The 24304-nt window shown below is 42.5% G+C and overlaps 2 protein-coding genes across 13 annotated transcripts in view; one reads left to right on the top strand and one right to left on the bottom strand.

The window, feature by feature from the left end:
• CSMD3 (CUB and Sushi multiple domains 3) overlaps window positions 1-24304 on the bottom strand; it is a 661396-nt gene that overhangs the window by 348381 nt on the left and 288711 nt on the right. For all 8 annotated transcript variants that reach the window (XM_060775796.2, XM_060775789.2, XM_060775791.2 and 5 more), the window contains exon 6: window positions 1337-1449. In XM_060775796.2, the coding sequence (XP_060631779.2) occupies window positions 1337-1449 (113 nt within the window). The remainder of the gene's footprint in view (window positions 1-1336; window positions 1450-24304) is intronic.
• On the top strand, window positions 14561-21767 carry LOC132770211 (integrase/recombinase xerD homolog). 5 transcript variants are annotated; one of them, XM_067467325.1, is made up of 3 exons: window positions 14561-14752; window positions 16231-16733; window positions 19158-21767. In XM_067467325.1, the coding sequence occupies exons 2-3, from the start codon at window positions 16232-16234 to the stop codon at window positions 20138-20140; spliced, it is 1485 nt and encodes a 494-aa protein (XP_067323426.1). In that variant the 5' UTR covers window positions 14561-14752; window position 16231; the 3' UTR covers window positions 20141-21767. The 5 variants fall into 5 exon arrangements, 4 of the variants coding, with proteins under 4 accessions (XP_067323426.1, XP_067323428.1, XP_067323427.1 ...); XM_067467327.1 differs by having other exon boundaries at window positions 14561-16733; window positions 19158-19303; window positions 20160-21767; XR_010909796.1 differs by having other exon boundaries at window positions 14561-19303; window positions 20160-21767.

The following is a 24304-nucleotide window of genomic DNA, read 5'->3' as shown; positions in this document are numbered from 1 at the left end:
CCCTAACTGTGCTGAATTTTAAAAATCCTTTATATTTTAAAAAGTTTATTTCAAAAGGGGGCAGCACTTGGGGTGGGGGGGGGGTTGTTATCTGAAGGCTCCCCTGAAGCAATCAAAACGACCAACAATGCAATGTTTTCCTTCCTCCAAACTTACAGCAACTTCATTCCCATTCTGTCCACATAAGGAGAAAAATGGATAATCTGTTAGCCAAAAGTGAAAGATGTCTAGTGCACTGAAACTTACTTCATATGCATAGGGAATTAAAGAAAAACCTTTTGTAGTTGGGCAACCTTGTCACAGGCTGTATCCATACTGTATAATTATATCAGTTTGGCACCAAATCAACTGCCATGGCTCAATACCATGGCATTTTGGGATTTGTAGTTGTTTGAGATATTTAACTTTTCTCTGCCAGAGAGCTCTGGTTCCTCAATTAATGACAAATCTCAAGATCCCATAGGATGGAAGGGACCATTTTATTACGATTATGATTTTATTTACGTTTATTTACACCCTGTTTTTTCTCTACTCAAGGAGACTCTTGTGATATCAAACTGTTCTAATTTTTCTGTCTGGATGGGATGATAGAAGATTCTGTCTCTGCCAAATCTACAAGCCTTTTCTATGTCTTACATTTGTAGGTACTGGCTAAACCCTAAACCCAGAATGTAGCCAGCAAGCCTTCAAATCAGTGACTATATGTGCTTCATTCTTCTTTCCTTTTCCTGCTGCATGGAAAAGTGAAGAAGAGCAAAGCCTGGTTCTCAATCAAACTGAGATGTAAAAAAACTTCACCCACAACAATATCTGGGCAAAGGAGAGTAGCAGACATTCGACCACCTGTCTTCAACAATGCTTCAGCAACTCATTATATAGATTAAAATAAATTCATAAAAATTGAGTTTGGAAATGAAAAATTACTCTAAATATTTCTACATGGATTCATTAATTTTTTGGTGTTGCATACAAGTGAGTGCAGCCAGTATTAGTTTCAAAAACATGATTCCAACAGTTTCATTTTCTTTCAAAAGATGCTTATTCATTTTAAACCACAGTGACACAGTAAAAAAGTAAATAAGAAGAAAATACTGCATGCAATGAAATGAATTGTACTTGACAAAAATTCAATTTAGTAACGCTGCTATTATGCAAACATACACTGCCTTCAACAAGAAAATGCTATAGTCCATACCATAATTTGCAACTAGCTTGTTCCCACTGGAGGAGATTTATTGTCCCAATCTTTTCTTTTTTTCCAGTGCGAAGTATACAGTTAAGTTTATAGAATACCTTTCTCACTTTGGGAGAGAAAATCAGTTTTTGTTAAATATACCTTGATAAGGAGCACTAAATCCACGATATCGGTGGTTGCTGTCTGTTACAAAATGAAGTCTTAGCCAGTTTTTGTTGCTGATAATTGGAGGTGGTATATTCATTCCAGATAACCTACGAGAAGGGGAAAAGGAGGAGAAAACATTTAATAAGATCACAAACCTCAGTCAGGTGCCAAGACAACCATTCTGTTCAAAGGTTTTTTTATACTGTATTTAAAAAGTATTGATTGGAGTCATGTTGGTTGTACCAGGATAATTAAACCAAAGATGGATAGACGGATGTGGTATCTTGGTACTGTTTTTAAATAAAGAGTAAGTACAGTAGCAGTGGGAAAGGGATGTCAAAGTTATTGTTGGTAGCAAAAAGAGCTACTTGTTTTCAATTATGTATTTCTGAGGCAGGGTCAAAATACATTGAGATGGATGATTTATACAGTTGCTTTTCTCAGGAGGTCATAACATTCAAAAGCCATTTGCCTGTCCTCATCTAAATATTTTTTCATGAGATACATTGAAATAGTGCCCCAAAAACAAATACAGTGTGCATATTGTTTTGAAAATACTGTACAGTACAAGGAATTTAATTCCCACTACAAAATAAAGAGGCCAGATACAAGATATGAAATAAAAGGGGCATTTATTGACATATTTATTTACTTATTTATTATGTCTTTTTATGAGAACTTTTGTAAATCTGTAAGGAAAAAAATAATTAGGTTTGTAAGCCATCTAGTGGGTCTACTTCACAGGTCAGATGCCACTCCATAGACCACCTCCCTGGACCATCTTTGGTCTAGCATAAAAAAACCCAGCACCATCCAAATTATTTGGTTGCACACCCAACCAGTCTTGAGTGGAAGGCCATCCTGAGGGTGCTCCCTCCCAGACCACAGAGTTTTACAAAGGGAGCTTGCTTCACTGCCTTCTAAGCAAAAAAAACCCCAAAAAAACAGAGAGGCTGTTATAGAAGCCCACCTCTAACAAAGGTGGTGCCATGATGCCCACTTGATTTTTTAAACATGCCATGACCACCTATTTAAGTGACACCATCCTAAGCTAATTACTACAACCAACCAAAACAGTATGAAGTAGGCAAAAAACAAAAAACACAAACACAAACAAAACCCAAGCACCTCTTGATTCTTGCAGATGGAATGCTGGCCAGGAACTGTTGTTTTCCAAGCCTTGGTCGAAATTTAAACAATGTGTTATTTGTACCAAAATTACAACGTTCATTGTTAACTGCTTCTAGTATGTGTTTTCAGGTTTATGAAGTAACTTTAAATGACCAAGGGTGCAAAGTGCTTAAAAATGGACAGCAAAGTGCATCAGGGGAATTATGCTATGAGTTATATATCATGTCTGACAAATTACCAAAAAAAAAAAAAAAGGGCTTTGTCATGTACAGCTAACAAACCCTTACATAATGATTGGGTTCATTATCTCACCAAGTAATGAGCCATGTAATTTTTTGAGAGCTGCAGAAATTGGCAAAGGTAGTTGATGCGGAGCTAAAGCCATGTGGAAAGTACCTTAATTGCTCAGTTTGTTCTAAGTCAAAAGTGAGTGAGTGTCCTATAATAAAGGAAAGTTACTACACCACATAGAGGCCTTTTGAAATAGTGCATGCAGCATGTGCAAGCTCATTTGAGCCCAGTGAAGGAGATTCAAAATGTATGGTAGGATTGGTGGATGATTGCACCCAATTTTACTGCTGCATAAAGTTTAAATCTGAAGTCCATGTTTCAGTACAAACAGTGGGTTGCAATGATTGAGAGAAAATTCACACACAGAATTGATTGTTTAAAAAACTGAATGTTAAGCAGAGTTTATGTGTGCTCAGTTTGAAAGTTGGCTAAAAGATAAAGGAATAAAGCATCAGTCTAAACTCTCCTGTTGGGGTGGCAGAGACAAAGATTAATGTGATAAATAATATCAAACAGTGCATGATGCTCGATGCACTAGTATCTGAAAGTTTGTGGGCCAAAGCTGCTGCATCAACAGCATTTTTGTTAAACAGAAGGTGAAATGTAAATGTAAATGGGACTGATTGATCAAAAGAAAGCCAACATTGAAATACCTTAGTGTCTGGAACCATTGCTAATGTTATGGTGCCCAAACAGCAAAGAAAAGAGGGCAACACAAACAGCAAAAACTAAGATGTCTGGATTGTGATTTGAAGTCAAAAAGTTATAGATTTTATCATGGAAAAGGAAATGTGGTGATTTCCAGGATTGTCAAGTTTAAACCTACAGAATGGAAGCATGACCATTAGAACAGTTGCCCTCCTAGTGGAAACTGATGTGTCTTTGAGCAATCCTATCTTAGAACCTGATGATCCAAAGAACCAGGAACCAGTACCTAGCAGCAAAGTGCATGTGGAAAGTTTCAGCGAAATTCAGGAACATGTGGCTGACCAGAGGCAGGCAGAGGAGGATCAAATGCAAAGCACCAGAGCAGGTGTAAAAAGGGGACATTCAATTAGTGATGAGGACCTTTAAGTTATTGAATTTATTGAAATCCCCAGAAAGACTAAGAGAGTGAATAAAGGCAAACTTCCTGAAAGATTTGTGATTCAAAGTGTGAGAACTTAAATCTGACAAATTTTGGGCAAAAGAAATATGGAAAATTTGTTATGTTTAAAAGTCAAATGTGTTGTAAAGTGTACTGTAAGACAACTGGCAAGGAAATTGTTAAAAAGTCCAAGAAGGGGAGTAAAGCAGCTGCTGAGCTAAAAGTCAGATAACAGAAGAATGTTAATTGCCATGGCATTTCTGAAACTGTCTTGAAAGTAGTTCAATTTGGAACAGAAAAGGAATTAATGTGTTTAACACAAACGTGAATGGAATACAGCAAAGTGGTGATGGATTATGAAATGTAATGTTTAAGTGTATGAAATCAAATCTGCCTTGTGTTATGATTTTCATGAAGGGAAAATGGAAATATTTTTCAACAGTGATGTAACTGAACATGTGTGGACTATATTGTAATGTATTTGTGAAAATGTGTGTGTGTAGTCACTTGCCACCAAAGATAAAAGGTGTGCCAGAGTTTTTTATACTCTGGTATCTTGAATGGCAAGGGGCAGAATAACAGAGACCTAGCCACATCGTAATATGCTTAAACACTTGGATCATGTGCTCACTGGCTGATGCAATGAGGAAGAGTATAAAAAGTACCCTCCATGTACTGGTGTGGAGAGTTTGGTTGGAGTATGGTGAGTTTAGATATGGTTGTTGGGGTTTGGCAAAAACTGTGTGTTGCTGTAAATACTTTGTACATATTGCAACTGAAGATATAAAGCAGGGGTCCTCAAACTTTTTAAACAGAGGGCCGGGTCACAGTCCCTCAAACTGTTGGAGGGCCGGATTATAATTTGAAAAATCTATATCAATAAAAATGTAATGTTCGTTTATGGGATTAACAGAACTCAAAAACCACTGGATGAATTGACACCAAATTTGGACACAAGACATCTATCAGGCCAACGAGTGACCATCACTCATAAAAACACTGAAAAACACAGTGGAAGAGACTTAAAAAGCAACCTCCACCCCCAAATACATTACAATGCATGCGCAAAACCACACACACACACACACACATACACAAACACACACATCTATGTATATACACACACAAAACACATACACAGAAAGGGGGAAAGAAGGAAGGAAAGAGAGATGGAGGGAGAGAAGGAGGCAAAGAAGGAGGGAAGGAGAGAAAGAAGGAAAGAAGGAAAGAAAGAAGGGTAGAGAAGGAAGGAGAGAAGGGGGAGAGAAAGAAAGAGGGAAAGAAGAGGGAAGGAGAAAAAGAAGGAGAGAAAGAAGGGTAGAGAAGGAGAGAAATAAAGAGGGAAAGAAGAAGGGAAGGAGGAGGAAAGGAGAAAAAGAAGGGTAGAGAATGAAGGAAGGAGAGAAGGAGGGAGAGAAAGAGAGAAAGAAAGAGGGAAAGAAGAAGGGAAAGAAGGAGGGAAGGAGAGAAAGAAGGAAAGAAAGAAGGGTAGAGAAGGAAGGAAGGAAGGAAGGAGAGAAGGAGGGAGAGAAAGAGAGAAAGAAAGGTAAAGAAGAAGGGGGAAAAGGAGGGAAGGAGATAAAGAAGGAAAGAAAGAAAGAAAGAAAAAAGGGTAGAGACGGAAGGAAGGAGAGAAGGAGGGAGAGAAAGAGGGAAAGAAGGAGGGGAGGAGAAAAGGAAAGAAAGAAAGGTAGAGAAGGAAGGAGAGAAGGAAATAAAAAGTGAAAGAGGGAAAGAAGGAGAGAAGGAACGAAAAAGAGAAAGAGGGAGGGAAGGAAGGAAAGAGACAAGAAAGGATGGAACCAAAGAGAGAACATCAGGAGAGAATGCTTCTGGAACACAGCCATACAGCCCAAAATCTACAACCCAGATGATGTGTGTGTGTGTGTGTGTGTGTGAAGGGAGGGGGTTCTTGCCCAGCAGCGGAGGAGGAAGAGGAGGAGGAGGAGGAGGGTCTTGGCGGGCGCTTCCCTGGTGGAAGGAGACCCCCTCCCTCTGCTCCTTGCCTTGCAGGGAAGCCCATGGAGTCCCCGCCCTGACAGGCAGAAGCCCGGGAGGCACCCGGGTCGCGGCTGCTGCTCCGCCTGGCTCTGATCTGCGGAAGCACGCAGCTCGTGGCCCCTTCCCAGCAGAAGAGCCAGCTGGGCCTAGGGAGGCAGAGGACGAAGCAGCCCAAAAGGTGCTTCGCCCGCCGCCTCCCCCCCCCCCTTCTCCTGCTGTCGGGATGAGGCCAGGCCCCTTCCTGAAGGCAGGAGAAGAGCCGGCTGGGCCCAGGGAGGAGGAGGAGGAAGTGGCCCCGAAGCGGCTTCGCCCGCTGCCTCCCCCCCTTCTCCACACCAGGCGGGCCGGACAAATGCCCTCAGGGGGCCGGATCCGGCCCCCGGGCCTTAGTTTGGGGACCCCTGATATAAAGCCTTCCTGTGTTTAGAACAAGCATCTGGAGTCTGGGTCTTGTGTTCCTGCCACAACTACATGGAAGGGAGCTTGGACTCTAGTTGCTATCTGCTTGGAAAGCTTATAGTACTCTGTTAAGGTAGCAGATATTTCTGAAACCTCATGGGGGTGGGGGGAATTCCTATCCTGCTCTAAACATAGCCTGTTGACACTCACACTGTCCTTAGGATGGGAAGGTGGGACAGCGAGTCATGCATCATTTGCAAGAAAGCAACAAGGGATGAGCAGCCCTAAATAGATCTGAATCTGTCCCTGGATGGGGATAATTGAACCTTAGACTATTCCAACCAAGTCAGGCTTCAATCACAGGGGTCCTCACAATTCCCCCTTTTCCATTGACTAAGGGTGGGGCAATCAAGCCAGAAAGTTTCCAGCAGTGGGAGGAAGAATAGATAGTTAAGTCGAGATCTTTTAAACCATTTCGTCTTTGGTCACACACATTAACAAAATCTATATGTTACAAAACAATTCTAAAGCATCTTAAATTGTAACATAATGAAATGAAATACCAAATTTGCACATACCACTGCTATACATTTCAGTGTTTAGTGGGTTATAGAAAAATCACATTGAGATCAATCATATTCTAACAAAAATAAATCATTTGTGTCTTTGTGTTTTGGCCTGTTCCTGGAGTTATTTGGGTGTTAATTCAGAAAATTACATTTGATAGACTGCATCAGCTCTAGTTGTTTTTTTTTTTTTCCTTTTAGGTATGGGTATCATGATTTTCTATGGGTGGTCAGATGGCAATTGGCAGGTTTCCTATGTTTTATAATTCAAAAACGAGAGCTAATTGAAAAAAAAAGTTACCATTTTTTGAAACAGCAGGTCAAATATACACAAAAGCAGGTTGAACATTTGAGACATCAAAATGTGTGTTGGCCAGTTTATTCTGTCAGGACCAGGGGCAGAAAAAATAGCAATCTAGTGTCATCAATCTCAAAACCATGCCCAATAAGAACACTGTTTTGACTCTCCTAATGGTGCCAAATAGTGTGTTTTTCAGCTGGATTGCAAAAGGCAGTAAATAGAGTTCCCCAGCTTTGCAGGTCACACTTGGAAAGGTCAAGGGATCTGAGGGCCACAGGTTGTGCAACTGCATGCAAACTCTCATTCAAACCTGAATCGAGGACATCTAATATATGCTCCAAGTGCAAAATGTGCAGCATGCCAGGTAATACACCATACAATCAATCAATAAGCAAGGGGAATGCACAAACATCATAGTACCAGAAAACTGAAAATGTAAGTAAGAGAGCATCCAGACAGCCACTTTATTGCGGGAGTTTCCACAATAAAAAGGAGCCTGTCCAGATGACATCCTGGACAAACCCCGAATTAATCCACTACAAACCAGGAAAACCCTGGTTAGTGGCAAATTAATTTGATAGTGCATTTATTCAGCACGTTGTTGGAAGATGTGGGATAAACCCATTACTTCTGGTGTCTGTACTACAGCCAAGACAATATCCCTATAGCTTTCCGGGCTAAATTAGCCTGGAAAACTGTAAGAATACCAACATCCTTCCCCAAAGACCCTCAAAAGCCCTTTAAAAAAGAAAAGTACTTAACCTGGCCACCATGAGAGAGCTGCATGAGCTCTCCTAGTGAATAGAAATTTTGAGTCAGGAGAAAGGGGGAGGGAGGAGGAAGATCACTCCCTTCTCTTGGTGCATCATTTCTACATACCAGGAGAGTTGCAACAGCTCTCAAATGTAGGTCCATTGAATACTTTTCTTTTTAAAAGGGCTTTTTGTGGCTTTGGGGGAGAGGGTTAGAGTATCTGCATGTTCTCCTGGGAAGTTCCAGGAGAACATCTGGACACCCACCCCAGAAAGCGCATACGTTCTGGAGTGTGTATAGATCATCATCATCATCATCATCATCATCATCATCATCATCATTTAATTACTTATTAATCGCCCTCCATCCGAGAATGCTCTAGGCGATTTACAGCTAAACTGTAAAAGATAAAATACATACATACAAAAATTAAAAATTAACAGGGATCGAATGCTCTAGTAAAAAGCCAGGTCTTAAGTGCTTGAGTAAAAGGCCCTAAGTCACGCATGGTTCTCACGTAGGGCGGCAAGGAATTCCATAAGGCAGGGGCAGAAATAGAAATAGAAAAAGTCTGAGCCTCCGGGAACATCCGTGTTTTTTAATCACGGATGCTCCTGGGAAAATGACCTGTCTGGAAGCGCCCTGAGAAAGTGCTACATGCTGAGTTGACCAGGTGCCATTTCTTCTTTTTCTAATTAATTTTTCATAGTTGTTATTAAAAATGTAGTGTGGTAATTTAAAAACATTTTGATAATAAATCAATAAGATTCAAGGCTACATCAATAGAAGTACAGTGTCTAGATTCGGAAATGTATTAGTACCATTTCATTCTGCTTTGGTCAGACTTCAGCTGGAATACTGTGTCCAACTCTGGCATTATAACTCAAGAAAGGTCTTTACAAAATAGAATGTGTCCAGAGAAGGTGACACAAATGGGAAAAGGTCTGGATACCAAGTCATATGAGTAATGGTTTGAGGAGATTGCTAAGTTTAACTTGGAGAAGAGGAGGTTGAGACCATTATAGCCATGTTTAAATTCTTGAAAGGATGTCATGCTGAAGGGGAGGTAAGCGTTCTTCCTGCTGCTCTAGAGATTAGGACACAGGAGCAATAGATTTGAACTGCAGGAAAAGGGATTTCACCAAAACATTAGGAAGAACTTCCTGATGGTATGAATTGCTTGACAGTGAAATATGGTGCCCTGGAATGTGATGAATCTGAAGAATTTAAACAGAGGCTGGATAGTCATCTGTCAGAAGTGCTATGACTATTTATTCTTACATGGCAAAGGGATGCACTGGATGGCCCTTAGTCTCTTCCAATTCTAAGATTCCATGATCTAAAATTATTTTTATTATTATTTTAGGGTTATTTTAACTTGATGCTTCAGAACCTCGCATTTTATCAGTATCTCTTTCATCAGTCTAAATGCAAATTTGTGAAAAGCAGTCATGCTGCATTTTCAAATTATGGAAGATACCGCCTTTCTTAAAAAGAGTAAAGAGCAATGTTCCAGTACTGTGGTTATATTATTTTATAATCCACCTGGAATTGAAGCTACCTATAAGCTACTTCTTCATTCATCTGTGCAACCTGACAGGTGTGTATGGTTCTGATTTATGAAAGAGCAGTCCAAAGACACCGTAAAAGTTGAATGTGTCAGCATATTTTTTGTTGTAATGAAAGAAACAAAGCTTGTTTAATTGTAAAGTAAACTCTTTCGGGACTTTTACCATAGACATTTCATGTTGGGAAGTGGAATAAGAGAAGGCTATTTTCCCATTTAGGGATGAAGAAGTAGCAGGAAATATAGGGGGGGGGGGGGGGAAGCATATAGAATTCCAGAACTGAAAAAGTAGCAAATTCCATTTGGTTACATTGGCAACATGTTTTCTCCATTTGAAACTAGTATTAAAGCAGTGAAACTCTACTAAAAGGAGGACTGAACAGAAAATATGTAAGATCAAATTTCACACTAGCAGAAGCAGATGAGGAACTAGGACAGGTCAAGAAGGAACACATTGAAGTAGCCTTAATGTGGTGGATAAAAATGGAAGAATTCATACATTGTAGACAAGGTTGAAATCAGTCAGGTCAATAGGTTGAGAAATTTCACTCTCCTTATGTGCAATTTCCTCAAGACATGAATGAAACTGGTGAGTGAAGCTTCAAGATAACAGCTGTGGCCTTAGTATCAGGAAGAAGCAGTGAACATAAAGTGACTGGAGTCTCTAGACTGAAAAAGATGACAGAACAATAGACATGTAAAGAATAGACTTACATTTTTCATCTTTGACAGCAAGAATGTCTGGCCTTTAGTTGTGTGTGTGTGTGTGCGTGCAACCACTTGCAAAAAGCCCTTTTTGGAAATTGTACTAAAAAAAGATCCTGAAATGAGGAAAAATTAAATAATTCAAAAATCTTGCTTGATACAGATAAAACCTATATATTTTATTCTATTCCATGACAACTGAAATAACTGAAGATTTGCACCCACACTGAAGATGTCCAGACAGAAGCCTTGCATTATCAAAGCACTTACAAACTCAACTGGAAAAACACAGCAATGAACCCAATCACTCCTGACCATTCTTTCACATAGAGTGGATTCAAACTAGACCCAAGTAATCCTCCAATTATATTGATTACTGAAGCAATGAGACTAATAGTGTGTGCAAGGTGACAACCCCTACTGAAAAAACACAAGCCACATATGGGTTGGGATAACAAAACATCACAACGTTGTTTATTGGTTGCAGCTGATATAAGGTTGGCAGCCCTAAATGGGTTCTGCATCACATCATCAGACATCCCAGTTGCTGGTTCGACAACACTAAGGCCAAGAGAGAAGGGGCACGGTGAAGGCTCCCATCCAGCACTACTTCAGGCTCCCTGCTCCACCACACCCACGGGTACAGCATCAAATGACAATGAAGGGGAGGAATCCAGCACTGGATACAGGGCCCAAGCTAAATACCCAAAGCTGTGACAAAGAAATACCACCAAGATACAATAACAATCGCAAACAGAGGGTGGAAGAGTGGGGAGATCTCGAAGACAACTGAACTAGCTGAGCTACAGAGTGTCGCAATTCATCTCCAGGAAGCGGATCTGAGTGAAGAAATTTTCAACTCAGGTCTGCTTGAATTGGCCAATCAGCATGAGCCAGGTGGCTCCTTCTGATTAGCTGTGGTGCCTTTGCATGCTACTACTGGGCATGCAAAGAGCAGAGCCCTTTAGGAAGGAGACCAGGGGCAAGTGGAGGTTGAGCCCACAGCCACAACTGCCCTGCCTGGTAAGTCAGGCAGGGACTCTAGTAGATAATCACACTACATATGTTGGTATCCCACTTTAAAATCTATGCCTGCCCTCTTTTGAATCCTTGGATTTGTAGTTTAGGGAGGGGGCTATAAATTCTCAGCCAGATATACCCTGGGCCTCACTAAACTACAAACCCAAGAATTTTGTGGGAGGCAACCACATAATTTAAAGAGAAATGCTAACTCTTTAAAGCAGAAAGCCCATTTTTGACAGTTTAGTGTGATAGTCTCCAAAGGCTTGGAGATATTCAGTGTAAATCTGATTAAGAATGGTCTGAAGTTCACAATGAAGCTTATTCCTGCCAGCATTGTCCTTCCTCAGAGCAATCCAACATAATCAAACACCTTAATGCTCAAGGGCCTATTACATTTTGGCTGTAGAATTTAGACTACTTGAAAGCTTGTAATGAACTGCTGGTAAGACACATTGCAGATAAAATCATTCAGATCTATTCTAACATGGACACTTCAGTCCATACAGTTCTAGTGGATGCCACTTTAACTCCTGTTTGTCCAAAAGTAACTGATGCTATTCAAATTGAACACCTAAAAGATGAACATAGAATCTTCTGAAAGATGAAGCCTTGTGTTGGATTCTTGTCTTTCTGGTTATTAAAAGTAATAAATTAGAGGGACTAGAGATTTAGACTACAGAAAGCTTTGCCTGCCAACCCTCGAAATAACGAGACCACACACCAGTATTTGGGTTTAAATATGGGCAACTTTTATTAACTGTTACCTATTAAACTTTGACTGGATCTAAATCTACGGACCTGAACTTGGTGGCAAAGCCGAGGTAGTGTCCCTGTCCCCTCAGCTAGCTAGGGCAAAACACCTGGGTCTCCTGGAAACCTAATCCTGGTAACTTTTAAGGGAAATGTGTCATAGAAGTCTCAGGGTATCTGAGACCCAACTCTCCCCATTCCTAGGCCATTAGAATTCCCCTCACCTCATCAAATTGAACCTTAGGTGAGTGTTTTAGTTAATAGCCTTCACCCCTGAAGAGGGTGCCTTGGGCGTACACCAAATTTTAGCTTTCCCTAACTGTTTACCGTAATCACCTATTTAATGACACACAATCCCAATTTGCCCTGGAAAGTATAGGGTAGGCGAAAAAACCCTCTTAGAGCATAAGAGGGGGGAAAATCTTACCCGGCCCATAACAGCAACCCTAATATAATGTTTAATGGGTGGGAGTGATGGGTCGACACTTGGCTCCAGAATGAAGGGGGCAGGCCAGTGCCGAGGACCTGGCTCCACCCCCTTTTAAAGTAGTTCCAAAAGAAGCTTTGTTGTTCTCTCCTCGGGGAGGAGACAAACGTCTCTCCCACCCTAGCTGTGCCAGGGTGGGAAGGCTTCTTAGTTGCCTTGATGGATGACCTACACAAGTACACATAAGCTGAAAAAGGGACATTTGAATCTGTTGATTCTGCTGACCCTCTTGCATCCCTCTAATACCATCACATCCTTTCTGGTATGTAACCTGAGGGCACCATTTTTACCACTTTTATATGATGAAAATACTTCCTAGAAGAGGTTATCAGAAGGAAATTGTTCAACATTTGTCTATGGAGTTCCTCAGGAGTTTTTCTGCACCACCATGTTCATAGATATGATTGATGGGGGTATAAGATATAGTTGAGGGTTTTTTTTTCTTTTTTTGGAAGGTGCTCCTAGACTATGTGATGCTCTTTCCAAGAGATTAGGTTAGCTCTCTCCTTGGTATCCTTTGACGAGCAGGGAACAACTTTTGTTATTCAGGCAGGTCTTCCTTAACTGGACTATTCAGAGGCTTTATAGTGGTTGTTTTGATGGATGTTTTAAAGTAATGCACACATTAATATTTATAATATGCCATGTTTAATAAGATGCTTTAATGTGTGGCATCCCAACTTCATTCCCCCTCTCTCTATAACTTTGTGTTTTGTAGTGTGGTCTTATGGTTCCAATTCAAATACCAGAGTTTAAGTTTAAAGTTCAATTAAAAGATGTGTTATAACATAGTACATCTTTACTGCTTTAAATGGCAGGTTCCCAGCTAACACCAACAGGAGAGAATATCTCTGTGTTTAACTGTACTAATGTCTCTTTAAGTTGAAGATCAAGGCGGTTATTCATTATCAGTTTTTAGACCTGACGGCTTTGGGTTACAGAGAAGATATTTCTAATTAAGCACATGCTGGTATCAGCAGTGCTCAAACTAAAATCATCCTTTGCATTTTTTTAAAAAAATCTATTCAGTTTATGATTTTTTGTAGGATTATTTCCATTTAAGTAGTTCTGCAAACTGAGAGGATTTGCAGTGGTTACTGGCATGAAATCTTTGCTTATTCTGATCAAATAGCATCCTTTCTTCTCATGTAAATTTATCTTCTAAGGAAATTATAAAGTTCTTGCTGACTATAATGCATTGGGAGTCCATTCCTTAGATGTGTGCCAAGTGCCATTTGACACACAGCAATGACTTATATTCTGCCTTTAAAAAAATCTCCTCCCATGGGCTCACCATTTTGTTGCAATTGCCCTCTTCCTGACCATTTAGTGACTGGTGATCAGCAATGGTGTCAGAGAAACATCTGGTTACCTCCATAGACAGATGCAGAATGACATCATCTCCCACAACCTTCAAGGATCCTGACAGATTACATAATTGTTTTGCCTCTGACTATTGGGACCTACACAGGGCCCTTCCACACAGCCATATAACCCAGTGCCCTTCCACACAGCCCTATATCCCACAATATCTGTTTTGAACTGGGTTATCTGAGTCCACACTCAGATAATGTGGGATTTTCTGCTTTAATATTCTGGAATATAAGGCTGTGTGGAAGGGTCCCCAGAATTTAAAAGTAGAATAACCCACAATATCTGCTTTGAACTGGGTTATTTGAGTTCACACTGACATATATCTCAGGACCCTTCCACACAGCCCTATATCCCAGAATATCAAGGCAGGAAATCCTACAGTATGTGGACTCAGATAATCCAGTTCAAAGCAGATATTGTGGGATTTTCTTCCTTGATATTCTGGGATATAGGGCTGTGTAGAAGGGCCCTATGAGTCCTGGGTAAACTGAGAGGGGAGCTATAGCATACATCCATATATTATACTTTAACAGCAAACTTAGTAATGTAGCAGCTTTGCCATAATATTTATACATACACACAGATCCATGTTCTGATTATGAGAACCAAACAATGTTCTAAACCACCCCCCCACCCCCAATGCTTCAGGTTAAAATGTGATGACATACAACAGGCAAAGTAAACAGCTACCTCCAAAATCATAGGTCGAGCATGTGTGAAAAGCAAAACAAAAAGAACACAGTGGCCCTTTTTGAGAGGTCCAGGGAACCCCTATTAAAATTCCTTTCCTACCTTCAGCATGAGGGTGGGGAAGTACTTTGCTCCCTTCTGGCGAAGGGAAGACAAAGAGTTAAAAGTCCCAGCAGGGGCTTGTTGTGGGCGGGGCCCAGGTGAATTGAGCTCAGCCCACCTCACTTGGCCTTAGTCAGTTGAAGAGGAAAGACGTGCTGCTGCTCTGCTCCAGTCCCTGGCCACGTGAGTATTGGGGGGGTGGGGAGGCCCAGGCCAGCAAGGAGCTGGATCTACCTCTCCCACCCTCACTTGTGGAGGACTTAGGGGCTGGGGTTCACGAAGTTATTAGCTTGTAGCATTATTTCTTTGTTCTGTTTTCTTAAGTTCCTCATGTTGGGAAAGGGGCCGTTGGCCCTCCTTTGTGTGTGATGCTATCCTTTGTTCCCAGGCTTTGTGCCCTTCAAGGAGGGTGCAGGCCTGGTGCCCTTCCCTGCTTTTCTGTTTCTAGGCAGGGGTTGGGGCTCCACAGGGCATGGTAGGAGCTGAGCTGCTTTTCAGCCAGCAAGCTATTACATTTAGCAGGATGCTTTTGTCTTAACAGTCAATAGCTGCTCCAATAGTTGCAAAATAAAGGGAGTTAAATACCTTTGTTGTACTGGACATTTGGTGAAATGTTTTGTTGGGGGGTATTATTTTCGCTGTTGGTTTCATTGCTTTTCAAGAACATCCTAAAGTGAAAGGAGGGTGATTAATTGGTGATCCTGCAATGTTTAATTTGTAACTCCTGTAAGGTTAGGCCATTTCGCCTCCCTGTGCCCCCCCCCCCATTTTTGTTTGGAAAGGGAATTAGGATCCTTCTCTTTCCTCTTCCTGGCCTGGGCTTTGTGGTTTTGGCTGCGGAGGCATGAGCAGGCTAGTAAGATGGGTTTAATGTAATGTGGCCACTAAGCTATTATCGCTGCAGGGCTTTGCTTTCCTTTATCAGCAGGCAGTTTGGAGATAGAGCCTCGTGCTGCAGGCCAGCCAGCACGAGTCTTGGGGGCCATATTGGTTTTTGCCATGCGGTCGGTATGGAGGCTGCCATTTCGGAAGGTGGTGGGAGGAGCCATGGCAGCCATTTTAAGAGGCATTTATTTACAGGGTTGTTGCATCTCAATTGTTATATGGGGTCACATGGGAACTTCAGGAGAAGGGGATGGTTTCCAATTGCATTTGGTTCACGCTCCCTCCCCTCTTTTTGAGCTCCTCCCTCAGAAACACACTCTCCCACTATTATCTTCTCCAGGGTTTTATCAATTTTATCCTGTGCATTTGGTTGGCCCACTGTGTATTTATTTCTTTATCATGTTATTCGGTAATTGTTCAATTATTTGGTTATCTTATTTTGATGTTATTTTGCCTCTTTGTATTTTATTTTGCGGCTTTGTATTTTTGCTGCTTGGCCTCAGGTTAGCTGCCTCGAACCCCATTTGGGGAAATGGTGGCAGGGTGTAAATAAAATGCTATTATTACTACTTATTATTGCACCAATGCAGTTTGAAGTCAGCATGTCTCCTAAGAGGGTTATGCAGCTGGATGGGCAAAGCTTTGTGGAATGCGTAGGTCTCTAACACCAGGATCTTGGTATGAATGCATCCACGGAAAGGTAATGCAACCATGGTCATTACAGAATGTTTTAAAGAATAGTCATTCATGGCATATCATGTTCTTCTTATCAACAGGATGCCATCGAAGAAGAATGTGGGGGGCTCCAAGGGCAAAGGCCCTGCAAAAAGAGCTCCAGCGAAGAGGCCACCACCCACTGAGCATGCGTGCGAAGGAGAGGAAGCAATATCTCCGGAAGCCCTTAGTGGCTTTCGGGCCCTGTTGGCAGCAGTACAGAGGGGAGCGCCCCCTGCCGCCAGGGCTAAGACAGCTAGCACCTCCAATCAGGAAGACATATTAAATGCCATTTTGTCTCGTCTTTCTGCTGTAGAATCGGTGGTGCAGCAAGTTGCAGCCGTCGCTTCCCATAGCCGGGCTGAGGAGCCTCAAGTTACACCAGGAGCTGCCCAGGCTGAGCAGCAGATGACTGAACAGGTGGTTTCGGCACAGCCGATGGGGGGAACTGAGGTCAACCCAGTTCCTCAGCAGTCTGCGGTGTCCATGGTCAACCCGGTCACATCGTCGCAGGTATCCACAGAGACACCAACGACGTCGCAGCAAGAGGGCGATGGAAGTGCAGGTAGTAAAGACACAACAGTTTATCCCTGGGGGAGCGTCACTGCTCCGGCTAACGGGGCACAAGTGTCCACAGAGATGGCGCCCCCTACAACCAAGGTGCAGGCAGTGGAGGCCGAGGCCATCGAGGCACAACTGTCAAGTAATAAGGAGAAACAATTGGGTAACAAGCAATTTTGGGGCACCCCAGAATGGCCCCAGAAGGCAGACCCAGATTCTGATATCCTGCAAATAGACAGCCATCTTTCCCCAAAGACCATAGAAAAAATCCGAAATGCAGAGTATGTCGATATGTTCTCTTTATTATACAGGGATCTGGATAAGAAACAGATTGAGGAATTGGGGGATGATCAAAGGGAAAAGTTTAAAAAGAGGAAAGTGGAGGAGAGTTGGACCAACTGGTTCAATGGGTACTTAATCTATATGTCAGTTGTTATGGAAGCATACCCATCCAGGGGCCGTTCTCTAGTGCACTATCTCAACATTATTCACTCTGCACAGGTGGACTATACTGGCAACGCGTGGTTGGAATATGATAGGCGCTTTAGAGCATTGGCGGCCCTTAAGCCTACCCTTAGATGGGACAGGATCCACGGCCATACATGGTTGCAGGTTATGACCGCGGCTAAGACAATACAAGGGGAGAAGACGGATAGTGGGCACTCCATCAGAAATTCCAGAGGGGTGCAGCCCTTTCGTCAGCTCCTTCCCCAGCAGCAGCAGCAGCAACAACAAAAGGCAGCGTGTTGGGAATTTTCAGCCCAGGGGGCATGCAGCAGAAGGGCCTGTAGATTTCAGCACTGTTGCGCAAGTTGCGGGGGAGCACACTCCGCTAGGAACTGCAACAAGGGCAAGCCCTTCAAGTTCCACCAAAAGGACAATCAAAATATCAGGAAGGGGCAGGGGGCTGCTGCCCTTCCCAAAGGGCCCCAGCCCAATTAATACAATCCAGCTGCAGAGCTGGCTGGAAGCCTATCCTGATACCGTAGATGCAGAGTACTTACGGAGCGGTTTTCAGGAGGGGTTTCGCATTCCAGCACAGGGGCCAAGGGCCCCATTTACCTCAAAAAATTTGAAATCAACCTTAGGAATGGAAGACATAGTTCAACAAAAAATTGACAAGGAGGTTAGGGAAGGTAGAGTTTTAGGTCCCTTCACTTCACCTCCCACAGATAATTTTAGAGTTTCACCATTAGGGATAGTCCCAAAAAGAGCCCCAGGGGAATTTCGGCTCATACATCATCTTTCCTACCCAAAAGGGGGATCGGTGAATGATGCCATTCCAAGTGAGATATGCACGGTTCGTTACGCATCATTTGATAGAGCAGTCCATATTATCAGGAAGAAAGGGGTGGCTGCAGATCTGGCTAAGTGTGATATTAAGTCTGCATTTCGGCTTCTTCCAGTTCATCCCAATGATTTTGAGCTTTTGGGCTTTGCATTCGGTGGGGCTTATTATATGGACAGGGCTCTGCCAATGGGCTGCTCTATCTCATGTGCGGCTTTTGAAAAGTTTAGCACCTTTTTGGAATGGGCCCTTAAAGTAAACACGGGCTTAAACGGGGTGGTTCACTATTTAGATGACTTTTTATTCATTGGGAGAGCGGGCACATATGAGTGCAGGGAGCTGCTTTGGGCATTTAAGAAACTGACCAACCAATTGGGTGTCCCATTAGCAGAGGAGAAAACAGAAGGGCCAGCCAAGCAGCTGACATTTCTGGGTATCGAAATCGACACAGTGCAGCAGTTTTCAAGGCTGCCTAGGGAAAAGATCAATCTATTATTGGACAGAATACAGCATTTTATGAAGAAAGGTAAGGGCACGCTTAGGGAGTTTCAAGTTTTGATCGGCCACCTTAACTTCGCATGCAGAGTGGTGGCTCCTGGAAGGGCATTTCTGCGTAGGTTATGCAATGCCATAGCTGGAGTGTCACTGCCACACCACCACATTCGTATAAACAGGGCCATTAAGGCTGACTTGAGAGTATGGTTGCAGTTTTTAATGGACTTCAATGGGATTTCATTTTGGAGGCAGGAACTGTTACTAGGGAAGGCTCTCCAAGTAGCCTCAGATGCTGCGGGGTCAATAGGATTCGGAGTGTATTTTGATGGCCATTGGTGTGCAGAGAAGTGGCCATCCTCATGGCACAAGGAGGGCATAACATCGGATCTCACTTTTTTGGAATTTTTTCCCATTGTGGTGGCAGTATCAGTGTGGATGCGGGAGTTTGCTAACTCTACAGTACATTTCTGGTGCGATAACATGGCCACTGTACAAGTTATTAACTCATTGTCTTCAAAGTCGAAGAGGGTCATGGAGGCGGTGCGTTATTTCACGCTTCACTGCCTAAAACACAACATATGGTTCCGCGCATTTCATATTGCGGGGACGGATAATACCTTGGCTGATGCTCTTTCTCGTATGCAGATCGAACGCTTCAGACAACTCGCACCCAACGCAGATTTGAGGCAGGAGAAGTTGCCGGACCATCTTTGGCAGATTGGAACGAGGAGTTAGCCAGGGGGATGGGCCTAGCCCTGGCTCCAGCTTCCAAGAGGGCTTACATCAGGACGGTTCGCGAGTTCAGCGAGTTCAGGAATAAGTATAGATTGGGTGAGATGGTTCCGGTTCCCCCTGAGCATGTTATCCAGTTCTGTATACTGCTCAGGAGATCAGGGCTAGCTCCACGTTCCATTCAGGGCAAGATGTCCGCATTGGCCTTTTGGTTCAAGGCCCAAGGGTGGCCAGATGCCACAAATGACTTTCGTATTAGGAAATACCTGGAGGGGTGGGCCAGGGAGCGTGGCAAGCCCCGTGACGATAGACAACCGATTTCTCCAGGCATCTTGAAGGGTATGTTGAAGGTCTGGCCATCGGTTTGCTCATCACCTTATGAGGCAGCGCTATTTCATGCAGCCTCCCTCACGGCATTTTTTGGAGCATTAAGGGTTAGTGAATTGGTGGTGGGATCGAAGGCTGACAAATCAGACAGAGCACTTCATTGGTCAGACATCAATTTGACCCCAACACAGTTGCAAATTGTTATAAGAAAGTCAAAGACTGACCAGAAGGCCAAGGGAAGTGTGCTGAAACTCTCGATGTGCAGTGATGAAGAGCTGTGCCCGATAAGAGCCATGACTACATACGTGGGTCACAGAGGGAACAAACCTGGTCCCCTCTTCATACATGGGGATGGGGCCCCTCTTACTAAATACCAATTCTGGACAGTTACATCAAAGGCACTGGAGGCCTTGGGCATCAAGGGGCAGAAGTTTGGGACACATTCCTTTCGAATAGGAGCAGCATCAGCTGCAGCGGCAATCGGATATGATGCTGCAAAAATTAAGGCTTTGGGGAGGTGGAAGTCGGGGACTTATCGGACTTATGTCCGCCCCGTGACACTGTACTGACTATTAATTGCTGTTGTAGGTGCAGCCCAGCTGGGAAAAAGGCGACGGGTTCTCATTTGTGGACACAGTTACATCCATTGGGCCGAACGGCATGCGAGCAAGACATCCTTTGGCCAACACCTGGGTCTAGCTGCAGATGTGGCGATAGAATGGAGGGGCCGCAGAGGTCTACGGTGGGAAGGCCTGATGCCGCTTCTGTTTCCGTCTGGACGTGGATCCAACCCGCCCGACATGCTGATAGTTCATCTGGGAGGCAACGACCTAGGGTTGCTTAAGGGAAAAGCACTCAGCGAACAAGCGCTGGCTGATTTTCGGACAATAAGGGAGGCATGGCCTCACACAAGACTGGTCTGGTCCACAATTATACCCCGTCACAAATGGCCGGGCGGCGGCACTGTAAAGCAAATGGATGAGGCCCGAAGACGGGTCAACAGGTCAATGCTGAAGGCTTTCAGCGAGGGCCTGGGTTATTTCATTAGACACCCCGAAGTCACTCGCACGAGGCATGAATTTTATAGAGCAGATGGCATTCACCTGTCTGATGCTGGTAACAGTCAGTTTCTATGTGATCTCCAGGCAGGTATTCGGGTTGTTTTGAAAAGTTGGGGAACGATAGTGACTAAGTAGACACTTGCCACTAATCTGTGGCGGTAAAACAAACCCTCATGAGGGGGGATGAGCGTTATACCCGTTACCTGATAGAGTCACCACAGGAGCAACATGTGGGTTGCATCCGGGAATTATGGTGTCTCGCCCTTGTCGGAGGATGACGTGGTCAGGCGGGGCCACCGCCTCATCTGATTAATAACAAATTCAAGTTCAAATTCATGTTCAAGTTCACTGTCAAGTTCAAATTCATGTCAAGTCTATGTTGATTGATAAATTGGATTGGATGATCACACAGAGATTGATTGGTAACATATAATAAAAGTTGCCCATAGTTAACCCACAGCATGGTCTTGTCTGGTGATTTCGCCGGTTGGAGAGCAATTCCTTTCCTACCTTCAGCATGAGGGTGGGGAAGTACTTTGCTCCCTTCTGGCGAAGGGAAGACAAAGAGTTAAAAGTCCCAGCAGGGGCTTGTTGTGGGCGGGGCCCAGGTGAATTGAGCTCAGCCCACCTCACTTGGCCTTAGTCAGTTGACCCACCCACCCGCCACCGCTGCAGTGTACTTATCAAGGGTCGCCGTTAGGGGCCGGGTAGGAATTTTTCCCCCTCATATTCTGGGGGGTTTTTTCGCCTACCCTACACTGCGCATTTTCGGCAAATTGGGTTGAGGGGGGTCTTAAATAGGCATCAAATTTATGGCAGGCACATGCAGGTACTGGTGTGCACCACAGGAAGGGGGAGTACGCTACAGTCTCTACCTGTTACCTGAAGAGTTCCCTCAGGAGCAACATGTGGGTTGCATCCGGGAATTATGGTGTCTCGCCCTTGTCGGAGGATGACGTGGTCAGGCGGGGCCACCGCCTCATCTGATTAATAACAAATTCAAGTTCAAATTCATGTTCAAGTTCACTGTCAAGTTCAAATTCATGTCAAGTCTATGTTGATTGATAAATTGGATTGGATGATCACACAGAGATTGATTGGTAACATATAATAAAAGTTGCCCATAGTTAACCCACAGCATGGTCTTGTCTGGTGATTTCGCCGGTTGGAGAGCAAATAGCTCCTGCAGCCATTCCACAGAGTGGCTTATGCACTAAAACCTTTATGAAAAATGGCCAGTGCTATTCCAATTACTTCAATTAGCCAAAATGGCAGACCTCACCACATTCTTCACTTTCACACATTTCTTCTGGATGTTGTTCTGTAGAAGGAGTGAAATGAAAAAAGAAAAGAAAACTGCCTCTGTTTATCCGTTTAGGGCAAGGGAGCAGGAATAGGATAGGAGTCTATTGCCTCTGCCTTTTGGCATACCTTTGTGCTGAATCCCTATTCCAGCACTGACTTGTGTCACTGACCCAGTTATGGGGTGGGGGGGGGGGTGTCTTATCAAAAATTATACATATAGTATTTTTGTTGCCTGTGATATTGCTTTGTTTATATTAATGAAGACTGACAAACACCTAAATGTTATATTCAGAATTTGCTGGTATTTTAATTACATAATATTACCATTCAAATTTATAAGCTGATATAAATTGGTCATTCATTGCAACATCTATATTTTTACACCATATAATCAAACAGCAACATCTCAAAAGCACTGCAGTCATAGTGTCATCAATTGTTAGCATTATTTTTTTTTCCTGTATAGCATATGCATGAGCAGTTTGTGTATTTCTATTAGAGGAACTTACAGCACAGTCAACAGGACAGACAGATAAAGGGTGAGGAAATGCTTCAGACAGTCGATAAGTTTAAAACTTGGTCAAGTATACAGTGTGCAGAGCAGTGTTCAAAACATATTTGTATTCTGTGCTGCACAGCCCGTTACCTACCGAAATAAATTATGTATGGCTGGTGATCTGATTTATCAGCCTGCCAGTGTAATTCAGAAGCAATATACCAGAAACAAAAGGACTGCTACTGTTTTAAATAGGAAAACAGTATTAAAGAATAAACTTCCTCTTCTAATAACTAAATAACACCGCACAAATGCTGTAGTCACTCCATTCCAAGCACGCATATAAAAAGACCTGCATGCCAGCTCTTTCATTTATCAAATACTGCATTGTTGTTATTCCATGCACATTCTCCTCTTCACTTCCTGGAGCTTAGGCTTCACTTTCATGTCATAAGCATGTGTCTAATAGAGATCAAACTTGGAATGAATTAATCTCTCTAGAGAAAGTTTTGTTTAAATCAAATCAACATTGAATAGCTTAGATTAAATCCAAAGCATCTGATCTGCAAATTAATCTATTTAAAAGCACTCTGGGGATCAAAAATAGGCTGCATGCGTTGTTTGTATCTCACTCCTATCCATCTCTGTTTGAATCCTGGGATGAGCAAATATCTCCTTTTAGTTAACTAAATTATCCCATCAACTCAAAAGTTTAATTTGTTACAGAGAACTTCAGAGAGTTTTTTATTTAATTATACAGCGACTAGAAAAGAAAAGACATTTCTCTCTTACACTGAGTTATTTGGTGATCTCATGTTCCCAATTCGAAAAAAGATATATTTTAAAACATCCTTTATCTTGAAATGAAGACAATACATGCTATAATCAAATGCCACAAACAGGATTGATTCTGGACTACTTTTTATAATCCTATTTGATATAAAAATATTTAAAATAAAACTTTCATATTGCTGTCACTGTATACTGTATTTCCAGTTAAACACATCTAAGATTATCAACTCTAGATTGCCATGGTTCACAAAAACATTACCTTAGTTTATCTCATTTTAGGGGAAACTTAAGTCCTCCCCGAGGGGAACATTGAGCAGCGTACAAGAATGTGAATAATATGACATAAACAATAATAAATAACCAATTTACATCAAATCAACAAAACTAATGGACAAATTGATAAAAGTGAACTAAAACATAATAAATAACACACATCATCCATAAATAAAAAGGGATTATATTATATAAAAGCAATTAAAATATCTCAGCCATTGTTCTGGTTGATGGAACCAATGAAGTCTAGTTAAGAAATTTAATTCCATTTAATTTCTCCATCCATTGTGCATTATTATGTTTAACCATTTATTATTATTTGATCGTTAAGCATTACACTTCCAAAGTACTGTCCATCAAAAATCATGGAAAAGAAGCTATATGAGAAACTTCTGCTGCCTCATGAGATCCATGGTTTAACCTGGGCGAATCCAGTGCTTTAAATAAGAGTGGGATGAACTAGCCACAGGTCAAAGGAAGGAACAATATCCTGTTAGACAGAAAAGAAAATTTTCGGGCTGAGTAGATCTGGGATTACCAATTCTTTCCTTAGCAATAGTTCCAGTAAATTGCAACTACAGAATGATCATAAGAGTACCATCCCAACAACATCTGGAAGAGCACAGGAACCCACCCATAATAGGACCAATATTCTTTGGTTTATAGAGGAGCCTTATAACCAAGGTGAAAGAAGAAAGTGCAAAACCTGGGTTACAGTTAAACATTTAAAAAAAAAATCAAGATTATGGCAACCAGATGGATTGATAATTGGCAAATTCCTCTACTCACAGCTCACAGCTGTTTTT

This window comes from Anolis sagrei, chromosome 4, assembly GCF_037176765.1.
Source record: "Anolis sagrei isolate rAnoSag1 chromosome 4, rAnoSag1.mat, whole genome shotgun sequence".
Lineage (NCBI taxonomy): Eukaryota > Metazoa > Chordata > Lepidosauria > Squamata > Dactyloidae > Anolis > Anolis sagrei.
This window is presented reverse-complemented; position numbering and strand designations above follow the sequence as displayed.

Coding starts and splice junctions, on each gene's coding strand:
- LOC132770211 (XM_067467324.1), top strand. CDS start 16,202: ATGGCATATCATGTTCTTCTTATCAACAGGATGCCATCGAAGAAGAAT. Junction 16,734..19,157: donor AGAGGGCGATGGAAGTGCAG/GTAGTAAAGACA, acceptor TCTCGTATGCAG/ATCGAACGCTTCAGACAACT.